A 27,375-nucleotide genomic window follows, 5' to 3' on the forward strand; every position below is an offset into this window, starting at 1 on the left:
TTTTTTTTGAGGCGGAGTCTCACTCTGTTTCCCAGGCTGGAGTGCAGTAGCAAGATCGCAGCTCATTGCAACCTCTGCCTCCTGGGTTCAAGTGATTCTAATGCCTCAACCTCCCAAGTAGCTGAGATTACAGGTGTGTACCATCACACCCAGTTAATTTTTGTATTTTTAGTAGAGATGGGGTCCTGCCATGTTGGCCAGGCTGGTCTTGAACTCCTGACCTCAGGTGATCTGCCCACCACTACCTCTCATAGTGCTGGGATTACAGGTGTGAGCCACCGTGCCTGGCCATTAAAATCATGTATTTCTTTCCTGTAGGCTACAGTACCATCAAGATAAGGCAATATTTTAATGACACAAAGTAAGGCCTAACCAATCCTAAACTGCACATTAGCTTTAGACCTAATAATAGGGGACATTTCAGAACGTTTCCAATTGTACTGTTGATATAAGGTAAATCTTTCTTCTGGTTAAATACGCTGCAGTGGATATGGTCTTCATTCTAAAGCATCAGGCAGGCCCCACATCATGAGTCCCAGGCAAGACTTCTGAGGCTGTAAACAGTTGCACTAGAAGCACTCTAAGGACCAAGTCCCCATGCTACCCCCCTGAACTCAGCCCCACGCTGTTTAAGATTTTTGAGAAGCTTGAAAGGAGAGTGCTCTAGAAGACTTCATCCATCTAAAGAATTATCGTAAGAGTATACATTGATGCCCATTAAAAAGACTACAAATTTACGATAGTGTTTCTCATGCTACTAAGAGAATAAATAACCTCCGTATAAGTGATTTTTGTGTGGTCCAAGAGACTGGAAAGTGAGAGTTGAAAGAATAGCTCTCTCTGACTCTTTGTAGCTTAAGGTTGCTGCAGGAAGAACATGGAAAGGTCTCTGCACAATTATTTTTTGCTTTCTTTTCAGTTCATTAATCTATGCTTAAATCAAATTAACTTGGTATCCTAATGCATTCCTTTCTCTTTTTTCAGCTGAAGGCCTGAAAAATCTGAAAAAGATGTGTTTATTTCGTTTGACCTAACATTTGTCAGACAATGTTACTTGTCTGACATTGGAGAGGGAATGGATTACATAGTCAAGTCTCTGTCAAGTGAACCCTGTGACCTTGAAGAAATTCAATTAGTCTCCTGCTGCTTGTCTGCAAATGCAGTGAAAATCCTAGGTAACTGTTGCTTCCATTAACTGAATGAGGACAGTATAACAGAACATGTGATACTATTATACTAATTCACACTAAATGTCTCAAATGGAAATTTAATTTTAAGGAAAACTGGAAAAGATAATAAAAACTTCTGGATAATAAGCAGATTGTTTTTAATGATTTTTCTCCATATTGGAATTAAAATCAACTATTGATGGATAATAGGGGAGAATTTCAGAATAACTGAAGATGTAACTTTTAGAGAAAGTGAAAAGGAAGAAAATAAGAAATAGGTGCTTGAAACTTGCCACACAACCTGTCATATAATTTACTGCCTAATAAACATTTAAATGAATGGATAAATGATTGAGAAGTGAGAGATAAAGATTTTCTGAAATGATCTCAGGCCTCTAATTCCTACCCATTGCCCTGTTAAGATGAAATTAATGTGCATTAATGTGACAACTGAGTCTTCTGAGTTCCCAAAGGGATGCATATCAAGTATGGGGAAACTTACTGCATATTTCTGGATAAACTATACATGTGTAATTCAGACATTTTAAAATTTAGATTTTGGAAAAGAGTGGTATAATCTTTTTAAAGTTAAACTATATAACTTCTGGGAGTCTCTAAAGATCACTAAGGAAGCCATTTGTATACTAATATAAAGTTACAGCTAGAGAAACCCACAGTTGAAAAAGGCTAGATAAGTACTGGGAATATGAGCACAATGAGCACGTGCCTTTATTTCTCTGCTTACTGCTGGGCAGAGACAGGCTTAGAACTGGAAATCGCAAATGTACTCTTTTAAAGAGAAGTTCAGCAGGTTTTTTATTGTAGAGCACACAACCCAGAAGATACTTTAAGAAAAGGGCTCATATGATTGATTAAAAATAATAATAGCCAATATTATAACAAGAGTACATATTCATGAAAAACTTGTCTGATTTTTTTAAAAAGGAGATTTTTCTAGCCCTGATAGAAAAAACTTCACCTAGATTAAGCAAGAGTGATAATATGTGAAGAAAAGAACTAAGCAGGGCTGGGCGCGGTGGCTCAAGCCTGTAATCCCAGCACTTTGGGAGGCCGAGGTGGGTGGATCACGAGGTCAGGAGATCAAGACCATCCTGGCTAACATGGTGAAACCCCGTCTCTACTAAAAATACAAAAAACTAGCCGGGCGTGGTGGCGGGCGCCTGTAGTCCCAGATATTCGGAGGCTGAGGCGGGAGAATGGCGTGAACCCGGGAGGCGGAGCTTGCAGTGAGCTGAGATCCAGCCACTGCACTCCAGCCTGGGCGACACAGCAAGACTCCGTCTCAAAAAAAAAAAAAAAAAAAAAACTAAGCAATTCTTAGCTAGACTGGTACCATTATATAATTCATGTTTGCATACAAAATAGTTTTCCATTACCTCAATATATTTATGTCTTTGTTATTCAAATACATCTTTTGTACATAGCATAAAACTGGGTCTTGCTTAAAAGAAAAGTTCTGATTATTTGATTATCTCTGCCTTTTAATTGGAGTGTTTAGTCCATTAAGATTTAATGTAATTGTTGATATGGATAAATTTGAATCTGCCATTTTGCTATTTGTTTTCTTTTTTCTCATCTTTTTTTTTTTTACTAGGTTATTATTATTAACATCACAGCAATTATGTCAATAAAATCATCTAAGTTGAGGTACACAAAACCAGCTCATTTCATTTTTGTTTTTGTTGTGCCTGTTTCTCCTGCATGATTAAGGACATTTTATAATTGAAGCAACTTTACATTTGATCTGGTCCAACTACCTCATTCTATAGAGGAAGACATTGAGGCTTAGAGATTTTTCCATGATGACATAACAACTACATCCCATGCTGCTTTAGGCTCTATGTGACCTGGAATTTATTAATCAGAACCTAGGACCAATGACTATTTGCCCATTTGGTCATAAACATGGGATTTGGGGGTTATGCCTATGCCAGTGCCTTTGGAAATAATTAAAATAACCAAGGCAAGTTATGATTTGCATTACCATTAGCAGAAAAGATAAGAACTCAGAATTATTCTAAGGATACTTCAAAATACATTTATATTTACCTGAAAACTTTTTTATTTTGGATTACTTTTTTTCCCAGCTCAGAATCTTCACAATTTGGTCAAACTGAGCATTCTTGATTTATCAGAAAATTACCTGGAAAAAGATGGAAATGAAGCTCTACATGAACTGAGTAAGAATGACAATTCAGCCAAAATCAGACGCTTGAATATGTGTACTGGGTAGTCGAAATACATAGCCTGGGCCCTGAGGTCTTTCATACCCATGTGTGCCTTACTAGATGCACCCTCCTTAGGAAAATCATTTAGGCCTTTCTGAAACTGCCCTTAAGAAACACAGGCCCATGTCTTTTAAGTCACCAGTTCACATATGCTCACTGCACTTTGAGGCGGGATCCTACCTTCTTTCCTCCTTTGAGGAGGCAACTGTCAGAGTAGTTGATGTGCAAGACAAATTTGCTTAAGGAATTGGTGATATGGATTTTTAGGTGTGACAGTGATATGTGATTATGGTTAAAAGAAAAAAAAAAGGAAAGAACTGATTTATACTGTCCATGATTTGCTTTAGAATAATACCGGGGGAATTAGGTCAGGATTAAGCAAGATTGCCCATGATTTAATGTTTTTGAAAGGTGACTTATTAGTATATATAGTTTCAATTATATTCTTCTGCATAATGTTTGTATATGCTTGAACACTTTCCATAAAAATAACCAAAAATTAAGTAGATTCTCATTGCAGATTGAGTAGGCTGCAGAGCCACCAAACATAACAATCATTCCTTCCCCAACATCCCTTCGTTCTTCCTCAGTTTTGAGATCATCCAGTCCCTGAACTGCTCTTTGTTTCTTCCAGTTGACAGGCTGAACGTGCTAGAACAGCTCACTGCACTGATGCTGCCCTGGGGCTGTGATGTGCAAGGCAGCCTGACCAGCCTGTTGAAACGTTTGGAGGAGGTCCCACAACTTGTCAAGCTTGGGTTGAAAAACTGGAGACTCACAGATACAGAGATTAGAATTTTAGGTAGGTACACACATACAGAGCCAAGATAAATGGATTTGGCCCTTAAAAAGTTCTTGAGTTGCCTTTGCTTATTTTGCCCCCTTATTTTATTTTGCTTCCTCTTTTTTTAAAAATATAAGTATGTCTAAGGAATTAATTCATGTTAGAGTAAGAAGACTTAAAACACCAGCCTTCCTTCAGGTTGTAAGCCCTTTACCTATATAATTAAATGGAAAGCATTCACAGTACCCAATAAGATGTATTATGTTAGTCATAGTTCTTACTAGCCTTAACTTTCTGAAATTCAGCAACGCCCCTCCCGCCAATATCAGGAAATATTTTCAAGTTACTTATTGGGTATTCAACACTATATATAAAGGTGAATGTAGCTGTATCTAGAGTCACAAAATATCTTTAAATAACCGTAATATTATCCAGAAACAAATAGATCTATGTAAATGACTGAAGACACCACCAACCTCAGGCAGTTGATGAAAGAAGCCCTCATACTATCTGCATTGGTTTTCAATTTCTGCATAACATATGGCCTCAAAACATAATGGCTTAAAACAATAATCATTATCTCACAGTTTCTGTGGTTCAGGAACTTGGGAGTTCAGCAGGTTAGCTCTAGCTTGACCTCTCTCATGAGAGGGGCTGCTGGAGGATGTCCTTCCAAGGTAACTTCTCACATGGTTGGCAATTTAACACTGGCTGTTGGCTGGAGGCCTCACTTCCTCATTACTAGACCTCTTCACAGACTGTGAGTGCCCACACAACACGGCAGCCCACTCATTTCTGGTCATTTCTGACATATCCCACTGGTTGCACAAGTTATTCCAATCCAGCATATGGAAACATGAATACAAAGAGGTCAGGCTCATCAGGGTCAACTTGGAGGCTATCATACTAAAGCCAAGGACTTGTGAAAACAGCCTCTATCACCTTCATTTCCCTTCCAGATTGTCTAGAATGTGTTTAGTTTAGGTAACATACAATTTATTATTTAAACTTTTTTTTGTTTTTTGTTTTTTTTTTTAGACGGACTCTCACTCTTTTGCCCAGGCTGGAGTGCAGTGGTGCGATCTTGGCTCACTGCAAGCTCCGCTTCCCAGGTTCAGGCCATTCTCCTGCCTCAGCCTCCTGAGTAGCTGGGACCACAAACGCCTGCCACCATGCCTGGCTAATTTTTTTTTTTTTTTTTGTATTTTTAGTAGAGACGGGGTTTCACCGTCTTAGCCAGGATGGTCTCCATCTCCTGACCTCGTGATCCACCTGCCTCGGCTTCCCAAAGTGCTGGGATTACAGGTGTGAGCCACCATGCCCGGCCACATTTAAACTGTTTTTAAGTGTAAAAGCTTTGTGGCATTAAGTACATTCATGTTATTGTGCCACCGTCACAACATCCATTTCCAGAGCTTCATCTTCCCCAACTAAAATTCTGTACCCATTAAACATTAACTCCCATCTGCTGCTCTTTTTAGAACCTTCTTTCCTGGAGATTCGTACCTAAGTCCTTAGGCTGCCCGAGGGTTTGCCTTCCTAATGGTGCTTCAAGTTCCGGATCTTTCCTTCCTTTAATTCCTAACTTCACTTCCATCCACTCCCTCAACCCATTAACTCACATCATTCTGGTGTCATTCCTTCAGGCCCTTCCTCTATTTTAGGTTATATTAGAGTCAGGTGGCTTTTGTGACAGACTAATTAGCTAGCTGATAAATAATCCCTCTTAGGTAACCTCATACCTTAAGTGAGTTGGAAGGATATGTCTTTTCCAAGAGGCCCTTGGAGAATATATAGATTCAGAATTAATGTTGGGGAGGTGTTTTTAGGTTGAGGTTTTTTAGCATCCTTTAAATCTTTAGGTAGCTGCCTACTTTGTCCACTCCGAAGGCTGGCCATTGAGACCAGAGAAGGAGATGGTGTGCTTAATGAAATAAAAACTGAGCTAGGTGGTAATTTGTAATTTGACTTTATTTTTATTTATTTGTTGAGACAGAGTCTCACTCTGTCTCCCAGGCTGGAGTGCAGTGGCTTGATCTTGGCTCACTGCAAGCTCTGCCTCCCCGGTTCAAGTGATTCTCCTGCCTCAGCCTCAGCCTAGTAGCTGGGATTACAGGCACGCTCCACCACCTGGCTGATTGTTGTATTTTTAGTAGAGATGGGCTTTTGCCATGATGGCCAGGCTGGTCTCAAACTCCTGACCTCAAGTGATCCACCAGCCTTGGCCTCCCAAAGTGCTGGGATTACAGGCAAGAGCCTCACCAGGCCCTCAGTTTTTTAAAAAAAAGAATTTGTGAACTGGGCATAGTAGCTTACACCTGTAATCTCTGTGCTTTGGGAGGCTGGGGTGGGAGGACTGCTTGCGGCCAGGGGCTCAAGAGCAGCCTGAGCAACAGAGGCAGACCCCGTCTGTACAAAATACTTTTTAAAAAAATTAGGCCAGGCGCAGGGGCTCAAGCCTGTAATCCCAGCACTTTGGGAGCGGGCGGATCACGAGGTCAGGAGATTAGGACCATCCTGGCTAACATGGTGAAACCCCGTCTCTACCAAATATACACAAAATTAGCCGGGCATGGTGGCAGGCGCCCAGCTACTCCGGAGGCTGAGGCAGGGGAATGGCGTGAACCCAGGAGGCGGAGCTTGCAGTGAGCCGAGATGGCGCCACTGCACTCCAGCCTGGTCGACAGAGCGCAACTCTGTCTCAAAACAAACAAAAAAAATTAGCTGGGAGTGTTGGCACATGCCTGTAGTCCTAGCAATTTAACAGACTGAGGAGGGAGACAATCCCTTAAGCCCAGGAGGTTAAGGTTGTTGTGAGCTATGCTCGTGCCACTGCATTCCAGCCTGGGTGACAGAGTAAGACCCTGTCTCTTAAAAAAAAAAAAAGGCAATTCAGTAAGAAGATATAATCATTATATACACACACACATATACACACCCACACATATATATACACACACACATATATATACACACAGACTATATATATATATACACACATACACATACACATATATATATGCCCCCAACACTGGAGAACCTACATATATAAAACAAATATTGTTAGAGCTAAAGAGAGAGATACAACCCAATACAACAATAGCTGGAGACTCAACACCCCATTTATAGCATTGGACAGATCTCCCAGACAGAGAATCAACAAAGAAACATCAGACTTAATCTGCACTATACACCAAATGGCCCTATGAGATATTTATAGAGCATTTCTTCCAACAGCTGCAGAATACACATTCTTCTCCTTAGCACATGGATTATTCTCAAGGATAGACCACATGTTAGGCCACAAAATAAGTCTTAATAAATCGCCCCAAATTGAAATCTGATTCAAGTATCTTCTCTTACCATAATAGAATAAAACTAGAAATCAATAACCAGAGGAACTTTGGAAACTATACAAACATATGGAAATTAAACAGTGTGCTCTGGAATGACAAGTGTGCCAATGAAGAAATTCAGAAGGAAATTGAAAAATTTCTTGAAATAGGCTGGGTGTGGTGGCTCATGACTATAATCTCAGCACTTTGAGAGGCCAAGGTGGGAGGACTGCTTGAGCCCAGAAGTTTGAAACCAGCCTGGGCAATATGCTAACATGTCATCTCTACAATTAAAATTTCTTGAGACAAATGAAAATGGAAACACAACATACCAAAACCTATGGGATACAGTGAAAGCAGTATGTTCCCTCCTTCCCTCCCTCCCTCCCTCCTCCCTCCCTCCCTCCCTCCCTCACCCCTCTTTCTCTCTTTCTTTCGAGACTGGGTCTCCCTGTTGCCCAGGCTGGAGTGCAGAGATGTGATCACAGCTCACTAGCCTTGAACTTCTGGGCTCAAAGGATCCTCCTTCCTCAGCCACCCAAGTAGCTGGGACTAGAGGCTATTATGCTCTGCTAATGGACCTTCCTCTTCAACGACCTTACCTTCCATTCTCCTTCATCCATTCATTCTATGAGCATGCAATGACTAGATTATGATAAGCCACTTAAAATTGTTCTACCTGCAAAATAATAAATGCAGATATCCCATTCTCAAACCACAACCTCCTGTATTTCTATCTACTCCTAATCACCAGTTCTTTTACTTCACTGGGACTTCCAGTCTGTCGATCCCACTACCTTCTACCTGTTTTTCAGGACCTCTCTATTTTGATTTGCCTTCCTACCTAGTTTCAACTCCATCTTCCATCCCTGCAAATATTCTTGTCTTTAACAGCTGAAATTCTCATGGCCCACAGTAGCATGAGTCAGTTCAGGCAATGACTTTGAGTGATGGATGTGTGATAGATGCAATGGTGAAATGAAGAGTATAATGAGAGATAGAGTCTAATTAAAGAAAGACTACCTAACGAGATGCAGGGAGAACATGAGATGTGGAATGTGAGGTATGAAATGAAATACAGGAGATGGGGTGTACTTTCCTGACAAAACTCCAGGCCTGGGTTGTCCTTAAATTTCCCTTTTTAGAATTTCATAACTACACTCAGGATGCAGGGGAAAAACTGCAAACTTTGGAAGATAAATACAAGTTCATGCTGGCAAATTTCAACGAAAATATTTAGAAGTGAATGGTAAGAAATGCTGTATATCAAAATTTGTGGCATGCAGCAAAAGGCAGCAAAAAAGAGTAACTTCACAGTGGAGAAAGCTGTTGACACTGCCTCGGTCAGGTGAACAAGGTCAACATTAACAGTGGTAATTCATGTTGATAGTATGTACCTAGATATGACATGACAAAAATAGTACTTTACCTCTATGATCTTCCTCCCCAAAGATCCATATCCCCCATCTAATGATGATAAAAACATCAAACAATCCTAACTGAGGGACTTCTACAAAAAACTGACCAGTATTCCTTGAAACTGTCAAGGAAATCAAAACCGAGGTGATTGTGAGAAATTGTCGTAAGCATGAGGAACCTAAAGAGACATGACGATGAAATGTAATGTGCTAACCTGGATGAGTTCCTGCAACAGAAAAAAAAACATTTGGTCAAAACTAAGGAAATCTGGCTGGGTGCGGTGGCTCACGCCTGTACTCCCAGCACTCTGGGAGGACGAAGTGGGCAGATTGCTTGAGCCCAGGAGTCCGAGCCTAGTCTGAGCAACATGGCAAAACTCAATCTCCAAAAAATTAACTTGGTGTGGCAATGTACGCCTGCAGTCCCAGCTACCCGGGAGGCTGAGGTGGGAGGATGGCTTGAGCTCAGGAAGTTGAGGTTGCAGTGAGCTGTGATCATGCCACTGCATTGCAGCTTGGGTGACCCAGTCTCAAAAAAAAAAAAAAAAAAAAAGAAAGAGAAAGAGAAAATACAACCTACAGAATGTGAAAAAAAATTTGCCAATCACATTATCTGATAAAGGACTTCCATCTTGAATATATAAAAAACTCTTATGGCTGGGTGCCGTGGCTCATGCCTGTAATACCAGCACTTTGGGAGGTCAAGGCGGGTGGATCACAAGGTCAGGAGTTTGAGACCAGCCTGGCCAATGTGGTGAAATCCCGTCTCTACTAAAAATACAAAAAAAATTAGCCGGGCGTGGTGGCACATGCCTGTAATCCCAGCTACTCGGGAGGCTGAGGCAGGAGAATGGCTTGAATCGAGGAGGCGGAGGTTGCAGTGAGCCGAGATCGTGCCACTGCACTCCAGCCTGGGTGACAGAGCGAGACTTCGTCTCAAAAAAAAAAAAAAAAAAAAAAACCACAGAAAATGAAACAAAAAACTCTTACAACTCACTGATAAAAATACAAATAACCCAATTTGTAAAATGGGCAAGAATCTGAACAGACGTTTCACCAAGGAAGATATTTAAATTGCAAAATAAATACCAGAAAACATAATCAATATCATTAGGGTAATAATGTAAACCAAAAGTACAATGAGATACCGCCTGACACCCACTAGGGATGGTTATTATTTTTTATTAAAAGATATACAATAACAAGTGTTATTGGCAAGCATATGGAGACATTGGAATCTTTATATGCTGGTAGTTGAGCTCAGGAAGTTGAGGTTGCAGTGAGCTGTGATCATGCCACTGCATTGCAGCTGGGGTGACAGAGTGACACCCAGTCTCAAAAAAAAGAAAGAAAGGGAGGGAGGGAGGGAGGGAGGGAGGAGGGAGGGAGGAAAGAAGGAAGGAAAGGAAGGAAAGGAAGGAAGGAAGGAAGGAAAGAATACCAGCACTTTGGGAGGTCAAGGCGGGTGGATCACAAGGTCAGGAGTTCGAGACCAGCCTGGCCCACATGGTGAAACCCTGTCTCTACTAAAAATACAAAAATTACCTGAGCATGGTGGCATATGCCTGTAATCCCAGATACTCGGGAGGCTGAGGCAGGAGAATTGCTTGAAACTGGGAGGCGGAGGTTTCAGTAAGCCGAGATCGCACCACTGTACTCTGGCCTGGGATACAGAGTGAAACTCTGTCTTGAAACAAACAAACAAAAAACAACGAATAAACACAATCTCTCTCAGTATTTCCTGGCAATCTTACTGCCTTTCTGTATTCAACACTCTTTGTAAACTATTTCACACTTTTTTCTCCTCCATCAGTATTCAGAGTCTCCTATTTCACAGAGGATGTGATTGTTATTTTTTCTCTCCTTCTCCTGTGGAGCTGATAGTAGGTTTCTCTTCTCCTACCTAAGCACAGTCTCTTTAGCAGTGCTTGAGATGCCAGCCTCGCCCTCACTCTGGTTCAGGGACATCATTTTATTGATTATGCCTCTTGTTACTGGCTCTCTCCTGTCAGTTTTTAAAGTTGCTCAAATCTCTTCCATTTTAAATAAAACTCTCCCTGAGTCCTATCTTCCTCCTTTGGTTATCATTCTATCTCTCCTCTCCTTCAAGGTAAAAGCTCTAAAACAAATTTGATGTACCCTTATGACATCTCCACTTCCTGACCATCTGCTACTTCCTACTCATTGCATCTGACTTTCCACAACCCTCCAATGTGGCTGAATTTCAATAGACACTTTCAGAAGTGTTTAATTTACTTGATTCCTCTGCAGGAGTTGACACTGAGCACTCACTTCTTTTCAAAACATTCTCTTGACCTCCATGACACCTTGGCTACTTCTCAGTCTTCTTTTCAATGGTGATTCCTCTACCTAGATATTAAATGTTCCTAGTTTTCCTTAAAGCTTGGTCTAGACTATCTGCTCTTCTTCCTCAGAGATTGCATTTGATCTCCAAGCTTTGCCATGTTTTGCTCGACTCCCAAAATTTTGTTTCTTACCCATCAGCAATCTGAGACTACAACATAAAAATCATTGCTAGCTCAGGTATCTATTTCACCTGCTTTTTTGTTTGTTTTGTTCCAGGCTGGAGTGCAGTGGCGCAATCTCAGCTCACTGCAACCTCCGCTTCCCAGGATTCTCTGTTCTCTATCTGCTTCTCCGAATCTCAAGTGATTTTCCTGCCTCAGCCTCCTGAGTAGCTGGGATTACAGGTCCATGCTGCCACACCGGCTAATTTTCGTATTTTTAGTAGAGACGGGGCTTCATCATGTTGGCCAGGCTGGTCTCAAACTCCTAACCTCAAGTGATCTGCCTGTTTCGGTCTCCCAAAGTGCTGGGCTTACAGGCATGAGCCACCACTCCCAACCAATTTCACCTGCTCTAACAAAACCCTTTGTTAAATAGCATCTTTCAACTTGGATGTTCGAAGCTGAACTCAGCTATCCAGCCTGTTCTCAAAAAGAGAGCTCATGCCTATAATCCCAGCACTCTGTGAGGCCGAGGTGGGTGAATCACTTGAGGTCAGGAGTTCAAAACCAGCCTGGCCAACATGGTGAAACCCCGTCTCTACTAAAAATACAAAAATTAGCTGGGAATAGTGCACATACTTATAATCCCAGCTACACGGGAGGCTGAGTTGGGAGGATCACTTGAGCCAGGGGGCGGAGTTTGCTGTGAGCTGAGATCGCGCCACTGCACTCCAGCTTGGGCGACAGAGCCAGAACCTGTCTCAAAAAAAGAAAAAAAAAAAAAAAAAAGAGCCATCACAGACCCTATTCATGTTCTAGAAACTCATGTTCTAGAAGCGCCCAATTCTGGGCACAATCATTCTGCTGTATAGATCCCACTATCATATTTTATTTTCCAAAAGCTCTTTCTTAGCGTCTTATTGTTGTTGAGTAGATGCAGTCTACTGAAAAACTTACAATCTCTGAAAAACTTACGTCTTTGGAGTTTGATTTTTCTTGTTTTCTATGGTGCCTCATTTCTTTGGGAGTTGTTTGGCTTTTAGTCTCAGTCTTCCTTGTGGGAGGCTGTTGTCAAATGTCTGGTAATCCTGTACTGTCCTCTTCACATTTGAGACACAAGTTGATAGGGAGTTCTGTGTCTAAGGGAGGCAGTGATTTTTTGACAGGCTAACTTCACTAGGAGGTGATTGGGCAAGCAAAATGGCCCCTTCTTTGTAGGGCCTTTTCCTGGGGAGCAGTTCCATTTCTCCTAAGAATCCTCCAGTCTTCCTCCTGGAGCATATAAGCCCAGTTGCAAGTGTTCTGGGAACAAAGTGGAGTGGGAAAGCCTATTGCTTTTGTGTGCTCCCAGGGTACCCTGACCTACCATAGCACCACCAGCCATCTAATTACTTGATAATGCATGTCTTTACACTATTTTGTAAGCCCAATGAAACAGGGACCACGTCTGCCGTTAGCACATATCCTCAGCACCCAGCATAATCCGCGGCACACAGTAGCACTAAAGATGTTGCTGAATGAATAAACAGTGAGAGCTCTGGTACTGGTTCAGGTGAGCCACAGGACAATACAAATGAGAGTTGTGTTTGGGATACAGGAACCCCCAAGAATCCGAAGCCTTCTACCCAGGGCATTTGAGATTTCTCCTGGAATTCTAATCAAGCTATTTGCACTCTCCACAGCCCACATACAGCCTATGGCTCTAAATGTCATGGATTCTGTTTCTCTCGGATCTATTCTGCTCCTCATAACATAAGCACTGCAGATTAAATGAACAAAAGGCATGCCCTTGGCTTATGACAAATATTGTTTGTTCTTGGTTCCTGCACTAGCACACATTCTAATAATTATCTAAGAAACTCTCTTAAATTGATAAGATCCTTATACCTTAGTAGATAACCAGTATAAATTGCTCACGCTCTGAGGGTGGAATGGGCTTTAAATTCTTTTTAAATTCCTTTTAGGTGGTGAAAATATGTTCTGCTAGCTGAGAAGGAGAAAAAAAGTTGATCTTTGGGGAAGGAGCTTTAAATAGACACACAACTGGCAACCAGCATTTGGACTGAGTGCATGCCACGCTGGGAAGCATATGGAGGAGGGGCAAAGGCAGAAAGGACATGAAGATGAGATGGAAGAGAGAGCAGGGAGAAGGCCACCCTCCAAGGAACAGAGGAGGAGGAAGGAGGGGAAAGCGAGGACCTATGTAGTATTTGGGCTGGGCACAGGCTAAGCTATGATAACAGAGACCCAACTATACCATGGCTTACGGAAGGTAGAACTTGATTCTCTCTCATGTAACAGTCCAGAAATGAGCAGTCCAGGCAGGTGGGGTGGTTTTCCTCTGTGCAGTCTTTCAGGCCTAGATAACTCCTCTATTCCTTAGAGTGTTATTTTTGGCTTTATGGCCATAGCTAGGTCACTGCTCTGTGATCATTTCAACCTAGCAGAAGAGGGGAAAAGCAGAAAAGTGACATGGAAGTTGCACACATCACTTCTGCCTATACTTCCTTGGAAAAAATTTAGCCACATCTAACAGCAAGGGAGGCTGGGATATGAGTGGCCATATGCCCAAATAAAACCCTATAACTAAGGAATAAGGAGAGAGAGTTTTGGGAACAACTAGCAGTCTGTCTCACTTTTCTTTTCTTTTCTTTTTCTTTTTGAAATGGAGCTTCGCTCGTTACCCAGGCTGGAGTGCAATTGTGTGATCTCTGCTCACCGCAACCTCCGCCTCCTGGGTTCAAGTGATTCTCCTGCTTCAGCCTCCCAAACAGCTGGGATTACAGTCATGCACCACCACGCCCGGCTAATTTTGTATTTTTCATAGAGACGGGGTTTCTCCATGTTGGTCAGGCTGATCACGAACTCCTGACCTCAGGTGATCCGCCCACCTTGGCCTCCCAAAGGGCTGGGATTACATGTGTGAGCCACTGCGCCCGGCCTCTGTCTCACTTTTCAAATAAATAAAAGCAGCAAAGAAGGCCCAAAGGTGGTGTCAGTGACACTGACCATGGGTAAGAGACGTGAAGGCAGAACCCTGTGAATGATCTCCTTACCTGGCTTTGCCCACTTTAGCCGCTAGCATCTTGACCACGGTCAGGCAGGGTCAATCACTTTAGGTGTCTGTAAAGAAGAACCTGAAGAGCTTTCAAAACTCAAGACCTTATGATGGTGATGAAAACATTGGCTGACATTGACTAAAGACACATACTAGAAAGTACTTAGTTGCACTGAACTAACTACAAAAGGCCACGCAGTGACATCAGACATGAAACTCACAGATCTCCTCACTACGGAGCTGGTAAATACACTTACTGAAAGTGGGTAAACGTACAGTTTCAGTGCATAACTAGGTTGACCTCACCCACATAAGCTGGTCAGACAAGACTGTCCATTTCTGTCATTAAGCCCTCATTACTGGTAGCAGATAGCTTTTAGTCTTTGCTTGCTAACCTTAAGATTGTACGGCACTGAACCTTTCCTTCTTTAACTTCAACTCTTTAGTGGTCTTCTCACTGAGCCAATGGAAAGGAACTTTTAAAACCTCTTTTCCTACTTGGAATCCAAAGTGAATCGTGGACCTTCATTTCCATAAGGGTCAGTTTCTGGAACATTATCTAATATTACACATCTCCCAAGAAACACAAAGAAAAAAGTTTAATACACAACAAATTAACCCTCCAAAGTTGGGTGAGGTACACTAAGATGAGCTCGGAGGAGCTGAGTAATGTAGATCGATAAGCCAGGCATACATCTTCTGCAATTTGTGTGTGATACTCTGGAATATAAACATGTTAGTAATAGAGTTCCCTTGTCCAGTCTGCCTGACTGTCCACTCTGTACTTCAAGGTGAACTTAGTCATCCAGAGAAGGCCAGGTAGGTGGGTAGGGCTAACGCTTTGCATAATTTAATATGCATAATTAACAGAGCTAGCTTTGTGAAATCCTAATGTATCCTGGCCAATCTGCATGATGGTACATGACCTGAAAGAAAGGTATTTTTTCTTATTGCAAGACTCACTTGAGTTCCAGTACCACCTAAACTAGTAACATGGGATAAAGAATGAAACTAAATTATTTGCGTGTATGTGTATATACACACATACATATACATACAAAGGAGATATGTGTGTGTGTGTGTGTGTGTGTGTGTGTGTGTGTGTATGCATTCTTTGTATATCAGAAAGACAGAATATCCACCTACCTTCTGTAGGAAATACTTTAGGTGCCCTATTCTGTAAGGAATAGAGGAACTTCCTGAAGAGGCTTGGGAGGTTTACATATAAACAAAAACACCCAAATCTTTAGATACTGAAGGAGGCTCACTTATTCAAGTTTAGAGTTAGGAACATACCCAAAGAAACAACAGTTAGGTAGTGTTTACTGCTTCAGAAGAGGAAACGACCTAATATTGCCAAAGATTGACTCCAGTTTTGAAAACAAGTACTGAATATTTAATTGCATCTCTCACACATGAATTTTTTTTTTTTTTTTTTGAGATGGAGTCTCGCTCTGCCACCCAGGCTGGAGTGCAGTGGCTGGATCTCAGCTCACTGCAGGCTCCACCTCCCAGGTTTTACGCCATTCTCCTGCCTCAGCCTCCAGAGTAGCTGGGACTACAGGTGCCCGCCACGTCGCCTGGCTAGTTTTTTGTATTTTTTAGTAGAGACGGGGTTTCACCGTGTTAGCCAGGATGGTCTCCATCTCCTGACCTCGTGATCTGCCCGCCTCGGCCTCCCAAAGTGCTGGGATTACAGGCTTGAGCCACCACGCCCGGCCCTCACACATCAATTTTAAAGCAAACTTCCATTTCCTAGGAATAAGGAAAAGGGGAAAAAAATGTAATTCATTTATATATTGTTGCTACCTCACTATGAATCACTATTTATCAGATTCCCTTATACTCTAGGAAAAATATAATTTGTAAATAGACCATATTCACAATCACTGCCCTAGCTATAGAGAATTATATTAATAATTTGTTTCTGAGGCAAAGCACTAGTTCAAACATGACCATTTCAAAGTGGAAAAAAAAGTATGTAAAATAAATGTAGAACCTATGTCTCTTTTTTTAAAAAAAATTTTTTTTCTTCCAACTAATATACTTATTTCTTTACCCAGGTGGATTTTTTGGGAAGAACCCTCTGAAAAACTTCCAGCAGTTAAATTTGGCAGGAAATTGTGTGAGCAGTGATGGATGGCTTGCCTTCATGGGTGTATTTGAGAATCTTAAGCAATTAGTGTTTTTTGACTTCAGTACTAAAGAATTTCTACCCGATGCAGCATTAGTCAGAAAACTTAGCCATGTGTTATCCAAGTTAACTTTTCTGCAAGAAGCTAGGCTTGTTGGGTGGCAATTTGATGATGATGATCTCAGTGTTATTAAAGGTGCTTTTAAACTAGTAACTGCTTAAATAAAGTGCACTCGAAGCCAGTAAGTGCTCTGGGACCTCATTACTTTAAGCCTGGTGGTTAAAAAATCTTGCAAAAGGATGCCAAAGAAGATAAGGAAGTGGAAAGAAGTTTAATTTGATGATTAAAAACATGCAACAGTTTTGTGTCTTAGCTCTCCTACTAGGATTATTGGCTCCTTGAAGGAACTCTCGTTCATCTTTGTGTTACCTTTGGTCTGGGTCACACCAACTGGTGTACTGAATGCATATTAACTTACTATAATGCCCGGCATGTAACAGATTCTCAACAATATTCTCAATAAATATTTGTTGAATATGAGATGATTAAATTATTAATAAATAGCTACTGAATAAAGAAACAAAGATTATTTAAAATCAGAGAGGAAACTCCATATATGTTCTTTAATCCAAACAGTTTAATTCAAACAATCTAGAATGTAAAAAGCACTTTCTGATATTAGAAGGAGATCAGACTCCCAAAAAAGATCAGCACTCTTCAGTCAAGCAAAACTTGGCAGTTTACAAACAGCTAAATCAGAGGCTTGAAATTCAGGTCCTCTCCAGTACCTGCTACATTATATGTAATTCCAAACATGACTTCAGAGATTAAAGAAGAAAGGGAAAATGTTTCCCATACTTTTGTACCCTATATAACTAAGGGTACCCAGCCCTAATCTTTTTTCCAACACTTTCGCAAATAACCCTTCCTTGCAAAGAAAGAAGTCTAAGAAAACTCTCTAATCTAAATATATTTAAGTAGAGGCAAGCCTGAAAAAAACACAAAAATCTAAATGGTATTACGCTGCAGTTCACCTATTCTCATGGCACCTCAAATTAATGGCTTGGGTGTTGGTGTAGGTAACACTTGGCCTGTATGTTGAGGTAGTCACTAAATAAAATTCTGGGCACAACATCTGTTTAGCAATTGGGCACATATTCTACAGATTTAGCCATAACGTTTTGAAGCTGATAGTTTACAGATCAACTAATTAATTCCTCTCCCTAACTTTACAGATGAGAAAACTCAGATGATTTGCCCATGAGTTATAAAACTACTTCCTTACACAGTGGCAGCATCAGAACTGGAATTCAGATCTCTTGCCTCCTAGGCAGTGTTTTTCCCATTATAAATATGGTGACTTTGTAAAGCAGGGTTAATTACACTCCACAGAGCTTACATCTTAATCACAACAATGGGACAAATATTTAAATTGAACTTCTTTCTCTGTCTAGCTTCAAGTGATTCTGTGGCAAGATTTACTAGTAAGGCTGCTGCCTATATGCCTATGCTGGGCAAGTTCCTTATTTTCATATCCAGAAGTTAGTCAGAGCTTGGCAAATAAGGCTTCTCTATATAATAACGCATGGGCCGATGTCCCCTGTAACATCTTACATTCAGGAAGTAGGGCCAATTCTTTTATAACTAACAGGCAACTGTGAGTGTCCTTTCTCAAATAGTGAAGGTAGGTATTAAAGCACCTTTGGTGGGACAGATGCACAGGTGTTGCCTCTGAATTGGTGTTGAGGAAGTGGGCATAAAACCTCACACAGAACTGTGTTTGGTACCTGAACACTTTAAAATCCTATGGGGATGGGGAAGACATGCATGGGGTGGCAGCACATACCTCTTAACTCAAGACATGGCAGTTCAGATTTCATGCATGACCCTAATTCACATTTAGTTGAGATCAATGAAGGAAGAAGAATCATCCTGTAATAGTAGACCAACAACAGATACAGTAATAGTTGGAAAACATAAGACAAAGGCCAGGGAACAGGTTGCCTTATTACATTTTACAAAGTATCATTTTTCCCAGTAGTCAAGGTAGCATAGGCTGTATTTCTTCAGCAGGTCACATGCCTGAACAGGGTTGCAGATGTCAAAGACAATGATCAACTCCTCACTAAGAAAAAGGTATTTAGGACATGGTCACTTATTACCACAGATGACAATTCTGCTTGACAGAGATGGCTTCTTGGATGTTTTTAATCCACAGTGAAGAAAAAGGATTTCAAAGTGCTGCTCCTATTTGAAAGTGAATGAGTTGACTGAAGAAACTGTTGCAAATTGTAGAAAAACAAAAATCTTTTCTAGATAGCTGGCTGATGGCTGGGAAAGTCATAAATCTCCAGGAGCATTGGATTCCAGGAAAGTTGAGTCCATTCTCAAAATCCCTTTTTAAAACTGTTACGGAATGCATAATAAAATAAAACAATAAAAAACTCTTCTAGGTCATGTGTGACTGCTTCTTGTTATACTTTTTAGAAGTAATACTAGCCATATTAGAAAGTCCTTAAACTCTGCATTTGGAAAACAACTAAAAAATAACATAATCTATGTAATTCTCACACTTCATCACAGTTAACAATTTCCCATTTTTGACAAAGTAAAATAAAAAGAAACTGCCCACTGCCGACCTAACAATGCTGTATTCTATAATCTAAGGTCCATTACGCTTTGGTAAAATTATATTTGCTCAAATTCTTTGTGCAACTTGAAAAGACATCAAATTCCATATTATGTATGGAACTCTATGTGTTTTGGTAATATATTTGATATATTTTGTTAATAAAATAAGAAATTAAAAAGCCAATGAATGAAAATGTATCAGAAAAGATAAATTCATTATGTCAGTATTTGATTAAATGAAACATAGAAAATTGGGATTCTTTCACTGCATATCACCAAAAGTTGGGTAGTCACTTAATCAAAATAAAACACCTAGAACCATGGACTATTCACAAATGTACTAAAATTTTTAAAGGAGAGAAACTTTAACAAAAATCTTGATAATTAAAAATTCAAATTGTGCTAGATAGAATGTATTCCAAAATTGCTGCTAAAAATTTTTGCCTTTAGTTTGTAAGACACAATTCAGGAGAACCTCAAAGAAAAATGTAGCAATTAAGTTTGGAAAAGCTATAAAAGAGACTTTTACTTTTTGAACAGACATTTTTTCCTTTCCCAAAATGTGTGTTAGTCAAGAAGCATGTTTATAAATTTCACTGAAGAAAATATCGGCCAGGCGCAGTGGCTCACACCTAATCCCAGCACTTTGGGAGGCTAAGGTGGGTGGATCATGAGGTTGGGAGTTTGAGACCAGCCTGGCCAACATGGTGAAATCCCCCATCTTTACTAAAAATACAAAAATTAGCTGGGCGTGGTGGCAGGTGCCTGTAATCCCAGCTACTCAGGAGGCTGAAGCAGGAGAATCACTTGAACCCTGGAGGCAGAGGTTGCAGTGAGCCGAGATCACACCACTGCATTCCAGCCTGGGTGACAGAATGAGACTCCATCTCAAAAAACAAAACAAAACAAAACAAAAACTAAGGAAACCTTAATAAAGTACAGCCTTAAGTTAATAATAATGTATTGGCCAGGCACAGTGACAGAGCAAGACTCCGTCTCGGAAAAAAAAAAGAAATATCATATCTTAGTAATGTGACAGATCCACTCCATCAAGTGGCTCTTATAAAGGTAAGGTCACATCACACTGCAGTCAACTACAAAACCAAAGATACCAAAATCCAAATGTAAAGAAACACATTTTCTAAAGGAAGCCTATTTAAAGCCTTTAACATTTACGAGGATTTCACTGTCACAAATACGTTTTACAAAAATATAATTTCACAGGTTTCATGAAATGTGAACAAGCTTACTATTATCTAACATTTAGAGTAAATGATTAAACAGTCAATGCAAAGTTGGATTCCTAAATAAATTGGAAGCCAAGGAGTCAATATTCCTCATAAAAATAAGTTAGAGTCCATCATGGTCTTGGTTGTCCAATTCTATTATTAGTTCCATATCTACTTGGTATATTTGTAAAACCAGTCCTCAATCCTTGAGTTGCTCCAATTCCTGGAACTCCAAGTCCTTGATTAAGCATGTTGCTGTAAGGTGTATGTCCATGATTGAGACCAAAACCATAAGGCCTTGTTTGTGTGTTTAGAAGAATAACTGGGTTCACATTTTTCCCAGGAGTGTTAAATGAAAATTCTGGAGGTGGACTACTAGGTTTAGCTGGAGTTGATGTAACTGGGTTCAAATCATCAGCACCCTTTAAAAGAGGCATTGGGATTACGTGATGATCTGAAAAGTTTAGGACATTGGCTGCCACAGGCCCAGACAATAAGGCAGGCCTAATCCAGTCATCCTTGAAAATTTGAACAGTCAGAGTAGACACTAGAGTGTACAGCCTGTTGGTCACATGAGCAAGAACCATTTGTTCATTAGCATCTCGTCGAATTCTTACATGCACTGATCCAGCCTAAAAGGGGCAAAATCATAAGAAAGAGATTGCTTAGAATTATACTAATGAAAATTTCATTAGATAAAACATTTTATTTATGATTTGGTAAGTTCCTGGCATTTTCTTTGAAAGAAAAAGCTTAATGTTAATATTTCTTAAAGACTACTTGCTGGTGATTATCACTGCAATGAGTTAAATAATTTGGGAATCTTTAAAATACAAAAAAAGAAAAATCCATATAGGAATAAGATAGGTATGTTATAATACAAGGAAGAATATAAATGAAGCATACAAAAAATAAATTGTAAGAGCCGAAAAGGTAGGTATTAATTTCAGTTGAAGAGGACTTCAAAAAAAGATGGCATTTAATCTAGGGTCGGTAATTAAATGGAATTTCAAAAAGTAGAGAGGCATTCCACACTGAGGGAAAAGCAATGAAAATGTATGGCATACTTGGTAAGAATAAGCAGTAATACGAATATATAAAGAAGTCCTGGCCGGGCACAGTGGCTCACATCTGTAATCCCAGCACTTTGGGAGACCGAGGCGGGTGGATCACCTGAGGTCAGGATTTCGAGACCAGCCTGGCCAACATGGTGAAGCCCCGTCTCCACTAAAAATACAAAAAATTAGCCAGACATAGTGGCAGGTGCCTGTAATCCCAGCTACTTGGGAGACCGAGGCAGGAGAATTGCTTGAACCCAGGAGGCTGAGGTTGCAGTGAGCCAAGATCGCACCACTCCACTCCAGCCTGAGTGACAGAGTGATATCCTATCTCGAAAAAGAAAAAAAAGAAGTCCAAGTATTTCAGGGGGCAGAAGGAGGAGGAGGGAGAAAGAAGAGATGGAGAGAAGGAAGACAGGAAGGAAAGAAGAGAGGGAGAAACACAGGAAGGGGCTGGGCACAGTGGCTCACACTTGTAATCCCAGCACTTTGGGAGGGTGAGGTGGGTGGATCACCCAAGGTCAGGAGTTCGAGACCAGCCTGACCAACATGGTGAAACCCCTGTCTCTACTAAAAATACAAAAATTAGCTGGCTATGGTGGCAGGAGCTTATAATCCCAGCTACTTGGTGGGCTGAGGCAGGAGAATTGCTTGAACCTGGGAGGTGGAAGTTGCAGTGAGCCGAGATTGCGCCATTGCACTCCCAGCCTGGGAAGAGAAGAAAGGAAGAAGGAAGGAAGAAAAATGATAGGTAGGTAATAAGGTTAAAAAGAGGCTACCAGAGGACTCTAAAATGATAAGGAATTTTGATTTAACATCAGCAACCTAACAGAAATAAATAATCAGAGTTTAGAAAAATTGTAGGTATAGATGGGTAATCAGGTAGGAAAAAAACTGCAACAATCTAGATTAGAAATGAGGAGAGCTGCCAAGCACGGTGGCTCATGTTTGTAATCCCAGCACTTTGGGAGGCCAAGGCAGACGGATCACCTGAGGTCAGGAGTTCAAGACCAGCCTGGCCAAGATGGTGAGACCCCGATTCTACTAAAAATACAAAAATTAGCTGGACACAGTGGCATGCATCTGTAATCCCAGCTACTCAGGAGGCTGAGGCAGGAGAATCACTTGAACCCAGGAGGCAGACATTGCAGGGAGCACAGATCATGCCACTGCACTCCAGCCTGGGAGACAGAACAAGCCCCTGTCTCAAAAAAACAAAACACAAAACAAAACAAAACAAATGAGGAGAGCTGAGCCAGTACAAAAATAGTGGGATCAGAGAGGGACAGACAGATATATCATATTCCAGGGGCAGAAATGGAAGGACTTGATACCCAGCTGGAAGTAAAGGATGAAGGAGATTGACTCATCAAAGATGGTATCAAGGCTTCTAAGGGATAGAGAGCACCAGGCATTACAATAGGAGTAAGAAGTATATTCGTTAACTTGAAAAAGTGTTTATCATAAATTATGGGTCTTTTTGGTTTTGTTTTTTTGTTTTCTTTGTAGAGATGAGGTCTCACCATGTTGCCCAAGCTAGTCTCGAACTCCTAGGTTCAAGCGATCCTCTTGCCTCAGCCTCCCAAAACGCTGGGATTACAGGCGTGAGCCACCGTGCCCGGTCCATAAATTATGTGTTTAAAGTAGTTAATACAATAGTAGGTACAGCAAATGATCCTACTTTGGTTATCTCACACACACACACACACTCCCCCAGCCAGAGAAACATGGTGAAACCCCATCTCTACAAAAAATTTAAAAAATTAGCTGGGTGTGGTGGCACACATCTGTAGTGCCAGGAGCCTGAGGTGGGAGAATTGATTGAACCTGAGAGGCTGAGGCTGCAGTGGCTGCACCACTGCACTCCAGCCTGGGTGACAAAGAGAGACCTTGTATCAAGAAAAAAAAAAAAAAGAATTCAATCCCATTTACAATATCCACAAAAGAAATAAAATACCTAGAAATACATCTAACCAAGGAGGTGAAAGATCTCTACAAGGAGAACTATGAAACACTGTTCAAAGAAATCACAGATAACACAAACAAACGGAACAACATTCCATGCTCATGGATTGAAAGATCAGTATCATTAAAATGGCCATACTGCCCAAAGCAATCTAGGATTCAATGCTATTACTATCAAACTACCAATGTCATTTTTCATATAACTAGAAAAAACTACTTTAAAATACATATGGAACCAAAAAAGAGCCCAAATAGCCAAAGCAATTCTAAGCAGAAAGAACAAAGCCGGAAGCACTGCATTACCTGAATTCAAACTATAAGGCTACAGTAACCAAAACAGCATGGTACTGGTAAAAAGACAAACACATAGACCAATGGAACAGAATAGAGAACCCAGAAATAAAGCCACATACCTACAGCCATCTGATCTTTGACAAAGTCAACAAAAATAGGCAGTGGCAAAAGGACTACCTATTCAATAAATGGTACCAGGATAGCTGGCTAGCCATATGCAGAATGAAGCTGGACCTTAACTTTTTACCATATAAAAAGATTAACTCAAGATGGATTAAAGATTTCAATTTAAGACCTCGGCCAGTTGCTATGGCTCATGTCTCTAATCCCAGCACTTTAGGAGGCCAAGGTAGGCAGATCACCCGGGGTCAGGAGTTCAAGAGCAACCTGACCAACATGGTGAAACCCTGTTTCTACAAAAATGAAAAAAAAAAAAAAAAATTAGCTGGGCATGGTGGCAAACACCTGTAGTTTCAGCTACCTGAGAGGCTGAAGCAGAAGAATCACTTGAACCCAGTAGGCAGAGGTTGCAGTGAGCTGACTGCACTCCACTCCACTGCACTCCAGCCTGGGCGACAGAGCTAGACTTTGTTTCAAAAAAAATAGACCTCAAACTATACAAAACCTGCAAGACAACCAAGAAACACCTACAGAATGGGAGAAAATATTCGCAAACTATGCATCAGACAAAGGTCTGATATCAGAATCTATACAGAACTTAAAAATTGAACAAGCAAAAAACAAATAACCTCATTAAAAAATGGGAAAAAAACATGAACAGATACTTCTCAAAAGAAGTCATACAAGTGGCTAAGAAACATGAAAAAAATGCTCATCATCACTAATCAGCAGAGAAATGCAAATCAAAACCACAATGAGATACCATCCCACACTAGTCAGAATTGCTATTATTATTACTATTATTTTTTGTTCTTTTGAGACAGAGTCTTGCTCTCTTGCCCAGGCTGGAGTGCAGTGGCGCAATGTCAGCTCACAGCAACCTCCACCTCCTGGGTTCAAGCAATTCTCCTGCCTCAGCCACCCAAGTAGCTGGGGTTATAGGCCCACAACACCATGCCTGGCTAATTTTTGTATTTTTAGTACAAGAGAGGATTTCGCTATGTTGGCCAGGCTGGTCTTGAACTCCTGACCTCAGGTGATCTGCCCGCCTCAGCCTCCCAAAGTGCTGGGATTACAGGCATGAGCCACTGCGCTGGGCCAGAATGGTTATTATTAAAAACAAAAAACAAAAAACAAAAAACAAAAACCGATGCTGGTGAAGCTGCAGAGAAAAGGGAATGTTTATACACTGTTGGTGGGGATGTAAATCAGTTCGGCCACTCTAAAAAGCAGTTTGAAGATTTCTCAAAGAACTTAAAACAGAACTACTATTTGACCCAGCAATCCCATAACTGGGTATATATCCAAAAGAAAATAAATCTTTCTACCAAAAAGACACATGTACTTGGATGTTCATCACAGCACTATTCACAATAGCAAAGGCATGGCATCAACCTAGATGCCCAGTAATGCCTAGGATTGATGGGCACCTAGGTTGGATTGCTTAAGGAAGAGTTCGAGACCAGCCTGGACCATATAGCAAGACCCTATCGTTATAAAACATAAATTAGCCAGGCACACATATGCAGTCCCAGTTATGAGGAAGGCTGAGGCAGAAAGACTGCCTGAGCCTAGAGGGTTGAGGCTGCAGTGAGCCATGACTGTGCCCCTGCACTCCAGCCTGGGTGACAGAGCAAGACCCTGTCTCAATAAATAAAAAATAAAATAAGACATAAATAAAGGAAAATAAAAGTTAAAGAAACAGAAGGACAGAGACAAGTATCAAGGATAACAGTATTTATCTCTAGATGGCAGGATTATTAAGGATATTTACTCTCTTTTTTTATGACTTAGTTACAAGTTTTTATTTTCTTAACAATTGGGTACTATTTGCCTAATCAAAACTTAAATATAAATATGTATATATATCATAGATGGCCAGGCATGGTAACTCATGCCTGTAATCCCAGCACTTTGGGAGGGTGAGGCAGATGGATCGTTTGAGCTCAGGAGTTTGAGACCCGATTGGACAACGTGGCAAAACCCCATCTCTACAAAAAATACAAAAATTAGCCGGGTGTGATAGTGTATGCCTATAGTCACAGCTACTTGGGTGGCTGAGGTGTGAGGATGGCTTGAGCCCATGAGGCAGAGGTTGCAGTGAGCCAAGATCATGCCACTACACTCCAGGCTGGGCAACGGAGCCAGACTCAGTCTCAAAAAAAGAGTAAATAAAAGTAAATAAAATGTCCAGCAGATACCCCATTTTGGTTTCTAAATAAACACAGATTTTCAAAAAAGAAAAAAATTCTTACAAAACATAAACTGCAAATAAATTAGCCAAATTGTTTAATTACAATGCATCTGAATCTATGACTTGAAATACTAAATACAGAAAAATAGTAAGAGAGTTACTGTCAATCACGAGACAGAGAAAATATCTCTATTCCTTGAATTTGACTTCTAGTTTATTACTTTTAGCTCAGACAAGCCATGTCTTGAAATCAAGTCATCTTTGATTTTTCCCTTTTCCTTTGCCACTACCATTCACAGTTGTCACTACATAAGTATTAAAGATGCCATATCCTCTTTCAGTCAGATATGGAAATCAAAGTAATTAAAATAAGGAAACTATTTTCAGAGTATGAACTTGAAAAGTCTCCTATAATCACAGTGCATGCATTAATCTATGGCTTTTGTGACATTAACTTTTAGTAGCTCAAAAGTTTGTTTTATTAAATTCCTGGCTCTTAACCAGGGACTTCATAGGTGTGGTTTCTAGATGCCAAGTTCTGAGTTGATGACTATATTCTTTGTGTTTATAAGCCATCTAACGTCATTAATACAATTAAAAGAATGCGTAAGTAAGTGGTCACTTTGGCAGCACATATACTCAAATTGGAACAATACAGATAAGATTAGCATGGCCTCCGTGCAAAGATGACATGCAAACTCATGAAGCATTCCATATTTTTAAAAATTAATCTAAAAAAATAAAATAAAGGAAAGAATGGTTGAAAATGAACTATAAGACTCAAAGTGTGTAGTTCTAAAAGGCATTCTAGAAGGCAATTTGGGAATCTGCATCAAAAGCCATAAAAAAAGTGAATATTTTCTGATTTATAAAAACTTCTAAAAGGTAATCTTATGAAATAATCATGGATATTTACAAAGATTATCCCATAAAAATGTTTATCCCAGGCTGGGCACGGTGGCTCATGCCTGTAATCCCAGCACTTTGGGAGGCCGAGGCGGGCAGATCACGAGGTCAGGAGTTTGGGACCAGCCTGGCCATCACAGTGAAACCCTGTCTCTACTAAAAATACAAAAAACTAGCCAGACGTGGGGCATGGTGGTGGATATCTGTAATCCCAGCTGTCCCTTTGCAGATTCTACAAACCGAGAGATTCCAACCTGCTGAATCAATAAAAAGGTTTTAACTCTGTGAGATGAATCTACATATCACAAAGCAGTTTCACAGATAGCTTCTTTCTAGTTTTTATCTACTTGGGAGGCTGAGGC

The 27,375-nt window shown here is 40.6% G+C and overlaps 2 protein-coding genes and 1 non-coding gene across 8 annotated transcripts in view; 2 read left to right on the forward strand and 1 right to left on the reverse strand.

Moving 5' to 3' along the window:
* Positions 1-18,905, forward strand: part of NLRC4 (NLR family CARD domain containing 4) — a 54,172-nt gene extending 35,267 nt beyond the window's left edge. Inside the window, 5 exon segments of the mRNA XM_033176094.1 lie at positions 985-1,031; positions 1,034-1,175; positions 3,278-3,370; positions 4,053-4,220; positions 16,545-18,905. Coding sequence (XP_033031985.1) covers positions 985-1,031; positions 1,034-1,175; positions 3,278-3,370; positions 4,053-4,220; positions 16,545-16,837 — 743 coding nt within the window. The 3' untranslated portion in view covers positions 16,838-18,905.
* SLC30A6 (solute carrier family 30 member 6) overlaps positions 17,221-27,375 on the reverse strand; it is a 58,961-nt gene continuing 48,806 nt past the window's right edge. For 3 of the 6 annotated variants that reach the window (XM_033176102.1, XM_033176101.1, XM_033176100.1), the window contains one exon: positions 17,234-21,108. In XM_033176102.1, the coding sequence (XP_033031993.1) occupies positions 20,608-21,108 (501 nt within the window). In that variant the 3' untranslated portion in view covers positions 17,234-20,607. Of the gene's footprint in view, positions 21,109-27,375 lie in introns of all 6 variants that reach the window. The other 3 variants (XM_033176098.1, XM_033176099.1, XM_033176095.1) reach the window with 2 other exon arrangements.
* LOC117063082 lies at positions 26,722-26,828 on the forward strand. The gene has a single exon (XR_004428711.1). It is a non-coding gene; the product is annotated as a U6 spliceosomal RNA (small nuclear RNA).

This window comes from Trachypithecus francoisi, unplaced genomic scaffold (genome assembly GCF_009764315.1).
Source record: "Trachypithecus francoisi isolate TF-2019V2 unplaced genomic scaffold, Tfra_2.0 Lachesis_group17, whole genome shotgun sequence".
NCBI classification, from domain to species: Eukaryota; Metazoa; Chordata; class Mammalia; order Primates; family Cercopithecidae; genus Trachypithecus; species Trachypithecus francoisi.